Raw genomic sequence first — 6,360 nt, forward strand, 5'->3', positions numbered from 1 at the left:
TAATGTTAGAAAGAGATGATTTCCTTCCTACTATCCAACTACCCAGCTGTTTTGTGGGAGAAGAATGAGGCTTTCTGCTCTCTTCAAGATTTACAGCCTTGGAAACCCTATGCAGGGGCCCTATGGGTTAGAACCGACTCCACAGCATATCACCACCACCACCACTATCCATCTTATTTCCTCCCTAATGACATTGAGTCCTGGTGTGGTACTGTGGGTTAATGCGCCAGACTGCAAAGCCGTTTGAACTGCAATGTCGGTGGTTCAGGCTCACCAGCTATTCCTTGGAAACCCTGTACAGGGTCACTATGGGTTGGAATCGACTTGACAGCACTTAAAAACAAACAACAACAACAACAATGACATTGATTAGCTTCACTATATCCAGAGGGGTGCTATATTTTGACTGTTATGGCCCGAACCACATGACCGTGCAGGCAGGAGAGGTGCAGTGAGCTGGGCACGCTCTCAATATCTTTATTATAGAATTTGTATGGGGTGGCTCCCAACAAGAAGCAAACCAAATAAGTATATGCCTATTACTTACAGACTATATATAACTAGAAATGATCATTAATCTGTAGAATTATACAAGGTTAATATGTTTATGTTTTTCAGATCATTGCAAATCATCATATGCAGTCAATTTCGTTTGCCTCTGGCGGAGACTCTGTAAGTATGGATTTATACATTTTTTTTATAGGTGTTAAAAGACTTCCAACTAAATCATATTAGTCCCTGTATGCCTTTTCTCAATATCATTTTATACTTTAGGAATAAGTACATATAGTAAGTAATAAAAATTTTGATTTGGGCAAATATGCCCTGTCACTGATTCAAAAGTATTTGGGTTAGTAATTGAGCTAATAATCCTCTGCTGTGTAATGAATCATGGAGAAGCTTCTTGGTGAACACATGTAAGTCTTAGAATTCAAGTATGTCAGATATGTGTTGTCAGTCCTTTCAGCATTCTCAATACAGAGTCCAGATAGACATTACTAATCAACCGTACTTGGCACATAAGGCAGAAGAAGTCTATTAGCCATTTTGGCAACTATCAACTAGTTCTAAGTCTAATCTAGAGTGAGGAACCACATTTATAGAAAATTGTGGAGGGAAACCCCAGCTGTTCCTGGACAAAACTTGCATGTCCTTTCTATCAAGAATATACACGGAACTCATTTCTTCAACTCTACTTTGCAAAGAGGAAATGTTATTCACTGACTTCCTACTTCATCATTTCAGAGACACTGAAGCTAAGGAGTCTATGACTGAATAAGAAACAAATCTGTTTAAACTGAAGAAAGGATGATTTTGCTCCTCTCTGACATCATGAGTCTTTTTCTTGTGTCTGTAACAAATGGAAGGTTAGAAGAGGGCAGAATATAGTTTTCATAATGATTGAGCCCTTTGAACATAAATGGCATTAAGGAAACCATATGCAGATCTTATTCTAGCCTAGAATATACTACCTTCTCTTTTGTCAAACATCAGTTATTAAAGATTATACTTTTCAGAAATTAAGAAATAAAATCTAGTTAACCTGTTGATTTTGTATTCTTATACCTACTTTTAGTTTCTCACTTCCATTTGAGTAATGAAATTTAGACTCATAAATAATAGGATACAGAAATCCAAGAGAGATATGGATCAGTGGTAAAAATCAAATCTATCAGCTGGTATCACAACAAAGCTATTATTTGTTTGAAACTTAATACTTCATATTTAAAAGAATATAAGGGAAGAACAAGAAAATAGTTGCTAAGCCTAAAAGAAGTTAAAGTTCCAAAATTACTCTGTATTCTCATTGCTTTATTCATTGATATCTGAACTATTTAAGCAAGTTCCTCCACTTGGGTATTAGTCTAACTTTATTTTGTGTGAAATATATATATGCATCATGGATAGTCAAATGTTATTTAAATTAGTCACTTCTTGAAAGCACTTCAGTGATTACTGGTCTTCACATTGGCTTTCAGTGACTCAAAGTAGTTAATCAGGTCATGTCCATTTGGGTTTTGCCATAGCCTCACCTTTCAATCTCCGATATAGTTATTTTCTAAGTAATATATTCTTTCCATGATGCCACCACTTAGAAGTCAACCAATTTTTTTTTCTCCAAGAATCAGCAAACAGGAGTCATCCGAGATGGTTGCTGTGTGATCATAAAACCCAGCACAATACTGAATCTGTACTCTGATCCATCACACCTTACAATCTGACCTAGACAGTGACACCATGCTTCTGTCTAGGGTAGCAGAGTGGCCACTGCATCCAGGCTGAAAACACAAATTGTCTTTTCTCTTCCTAATCCATTAAAGCCTGGTCATCTATGAAGGGACTAAAATATGAAAAATAATTATTGGTGCTAGCCTTAAAATTTCCCTTTTTGAGCTATAAGGATTACTGTCATTTTAGATTCTAAGAGGAACGCCTCCTTTTTTCTAGGTATGCTGTATATACAACAGAACAAAACACTGCCTGGTCCTGAGCCACCCTCACAATTGTTACCTTTGAGCCCATTGTTGCCATCACTGTGTCAAGCCATCTTGTTGGGGGTTTTCTTCATTAACCCTCCACTTTACCAAACATGATGTGCTTCTCCAGGAACTGACTCCTCCTTAACAACATGTCTAAAGGACAAGAGTCAAAGTCTTATCATTCTGAAGAGTGTTCTGGCTTTACTTCTTCCTAGACAGACTTGTTTGTCCTTCTAGCAATCCACTGAACCTTCATTATTCTACTCCAGCAGCATAATTCAAATGCATCAATGCATTTACGGTCTTCCTTATTCATTGTCTAATTTTCACACATATACAAAGTAATTGAAATTACCATGTTTTGGGTTAGGCGCACCCTAGTCCTCAAACTGACATCTTTACTTTTTGACACTTTAAAGAGAACTTTTACAACAGATTTGCCTAATTCAATACATCTTTTGATTACTTGACTGCTGCTTCCATGAGTGTTGATTGTGGATCCAAGCAAAATGAAGTCTTTGACAACTTCAGTCTTGTCTCTGTTTATCATGATGCTATTTCTTGCTCCAGTTGTGAGGATTTACATTTTCTTTACATTGATGTGCAATCCATACTGAAGGCTGTAGTCTTTGATATTCATCACTAAGTATTGTAAGTCCTCTTCACTTCCAGCAATCAAGGTTGTGTCATCTGTATATAGCAAGTTGTTAATGAGTCTCCCCCCCCCAATTCTCATGCCACATTCTTCTTCAAACAATCCAAATTCTCAGATTATTTGCTTATTGAACAGATTGAATAAGTATAGTCAAAGAATACAACCCTGAAAAACACCTTTCCTGATTTTGAATTATTCAGTATCTCTTTGTTTGCTGAAACAACTGCCTTTTGGTCTATGTGCAGGTTCCTCATGAGTACAATGAAGTGTTCTTGAATTCCCATAGTTCTCAATATTATCCATAGTTTGTTATGTCAAAACCTTTCCATAGTCAATAAAGCACAAGTAAACACTTTTCTGGTTTCTCTGCTTTCAGCGAAGATCCATCTCATATCAGCAATGATATCCCTAGTTCAATGTCCTCTTCTGAATCCTGCTTGAATTTCTGGCAGTGCACTGCCATTGTACTACTGCAATCATTTAAAAATTATCTTCAGCAAAATTTTACCTGCATGTAATACTAATGATAATTTTAGATGTTTACTGTATTCCAATGGGTCACCTTTCTTTGGAATGGATACAAATATGGATTTTTCCCAATCTGTTGACCAGGTTGTTGTTAAGTGTCATCAAATCAGTTCCAACAGTGAACCTGTATTGGGTTTCCAAGGAGTAGATGGTGGGTTTGAACCACCAACTTTGTGGTTCAAATTGACTTTGCAGTCCAGCACCACACAAGTTGGCCAGGCAGCTGTCTTCCAAATTTCTTGGCATAGATGCATGAGCATCTGCAGTGCTGTATCAGTTTGTTGGACATTTCAATTTCTATTCCATCAAGTCTGGAGGCTTGTTGTTTGCAGATGCCTTTAGTGCAGCTGGGACCTTTTCCCTCAGTATCATCAATTCTTGATTATATGGTACCTCTTAAAATGTTTGAACACCGGCAATTGTTTTTGATACAGTGACATTGTCTATTCCTTCCATCTACCATTTCCCCCTCTTTTCTTTCTTTTTTTCCATTTGCTTTTGATGTTTCTTGTGCCATTCAATATTTTATCCATTTGTTGTTGTTAGGTGCCATCAGTTGGTACCAACTCATAGCTGACCTATGTTCAACAGAACAAAACACTACTCTGGGCCAACCTCACAATTGTTGCCATGCTTGAGCCCATTGACACTGCCACTTTGCCAATCCAGCTCGCTGGGGGTCTTCCTCTTTTTCCCTGACCCTCCACCTTACCAAACATGATATACTTCTTCAGTGACTGAGCCCTCCTGACAATATATCCAAAGTATGAGAGACGAAGTATGACCATCCTGATTTCCAAGGAGCACTCTGGCTGCACTTCTTCCAACACAGGTATGTTGGTTCTTTTGGCAGCCCATGGCACTTTCAATATTCTCCTCCAACACCGTAACTCAAAAGCATCAATTCTTCTATGGTCTACCTTATTCACTGTGCAGCTTTCGCATGCTTATGAGGTTCTTGAAAATACCATGGCTTGGGTCAGGTGCACCTTAGTCCTCAAGCTGACATCTTTGCTTTTCAATACTTTAAAAAGGTATTGTGCAGCATATTTGCCTAATGCAATACATCATCTGATTTCTTGACTGCTGCTTCCATGAGTATTGATAGTTCATCCAAGAAAAATGAAGTCCTTGACAACTTCAATCTTTTCTCCATTGATAAGAATGCTGTTTATTGGTCCAGTGGTGAGGAATTTTGTTTTCTTTACATTGAGATGCAACTCATACCGAAGGCTGTGGTCTTTATCAGTAAATACTTTAAGTCCTCTTCACTTTCAGCAAGCAGAGTTTTATCATCTGCATATCACAAGTTGTTAATGAGTCTTCCTCCAATCCTGATGCTACATTTTTCTTCATATAACCAAGCTTCTCGGATTATTTGCTCAGGATACAGATTGAATAAGTATGGTAAAAGAATGCAACCCTGTCACACACCTTTCTTCATTTGAAACCATTCAGTGTTCCCAGGTTCTGTTCGAACAACTGCCTCTTGGTCCAGGTACAGATTCCTCATGAGCACAATTAAATATTCAGAAATACTCATACTTGGCAATGTTGTCCATAGCTTGCCATGATCTACACAATCAAAAGCCTTTGCATAGTCAATAAAGCACAGGTAAACATCTTTCTGATAGTCTCTGCTTTCAGCCAAGATCCATCAGACATCAGCAATGCTATCCTTCATTCCACGGCCTCTTCTGAATCCAGCTTGAACCTCTGGAATTTCTCTGTCAATGTATGCTTGCAGCCATTTCTGTATTACTGTTAGTAAAACGTTACTCACATGGAGTATCAAAGATATTGTCCAATGATTTCTGCATTCCATTGGATCACCTCTCTTTGGAATGGGCACAAATACAGATCTCTTCCAATCCGTTGGCCAGATAGTTGTCTTATAGAATCATGCAATATTGCATTGCAATATTGCAACTCAAGAGTTGATTTTTCCCCTTGATTTGACTTTGTCTTCTTGAGCTGCCCTTTGAAATATATTGTTCAGCTCTTTGACTTTATCATTTCTTTCATTTGCTTTAGCTTGTCTATCAAGAGATAAGAGAGCTGAACAGATAATTTCAAAGGACAGCTCAAGAAGACAAAGCCAAATATTATAATGAAATGTACAAATATCTGGAGTTAGAAAACCAAAAGGGAAGAACATGCTCAGTATTTCTCAAGCACTTTTACCTCCTCATTTATTCCATTTGCTTTATGATCTGTGTGCTGAAGAGCAAGTTTCAGAGTTTCTTCTGACATTCATTTTGGTCATTTCTTTCTTTCTTTTCATAGTAAGGACTTTTTGCTTTCTTCCTGTATGATATTCTTGATGTCATCACACAACTCTTCTAGTCTTCCGTCATTAGTGTAGAATTCATCCAATCTATTCTTGAGATGATCTCTAAATTCAGGTGGGATAGATCCAAGGTCATATTTTGTTTGGCCTTGGATTTGTTTTAATTTTATTCAGCTTCAGCCTGAACTTGCATATGAGCAATTGATGGTCTGTTCCACAATTTTCCCCTGGCCTTGTTTTGGCTAATGATATGGAGCTTTTCCACCATGTCTTTCCACACATGTAGTCAATTTGGTGAGGTCTATGTGTATAGTTTTTGAGTTATGGTGTTGGAGGAGAATATTGAAAGTGCCATGGGCTGCCAAAAGAACCAACAGATCTGTTTTGGAAGAAGTGCAGCCAGAGTG

The 6,360-nt window shown here is 37.8% G+C and overlaps 1 protein-coding gene across 1 annotated transcript in view; it reads left to right on the forward strand.

Annotated features, from left to right (window-relative positions):
• The window catches only part of SHC4 (SHC (Src homology 2 domain containing) family, member 4), a 193,739-nt gene that overhangs the window by 141,221 nt on the left and 46,158 nt on the right, over positions 1-6,360 (forward strand). The window contains 1 exon segment of the mRNA XM_006831677.1: positions 619-672. Within this exon segment, the coding sequence (XP_006831740.1) occupies positions 619-672 (54 nt within the window).

The sequence above is a fragment of the Chrysochloris asiatica genome, unplaced genomic scaffold (genome assembly GCF_000296735.1).
Source record: "Chrysochloris asiatica unplaced genomic scaffold, ChrAsi1.0 scaffold00004, whole genome shotgun sequence".
In the NCBI taxonomy this organism is placed as follows: Eukaryota; Metazoa; Chordata; class Mammalia; order Afrosoricida; family Chrysochloridae; genus Chrysochloris; species Chrysochloris asiatica.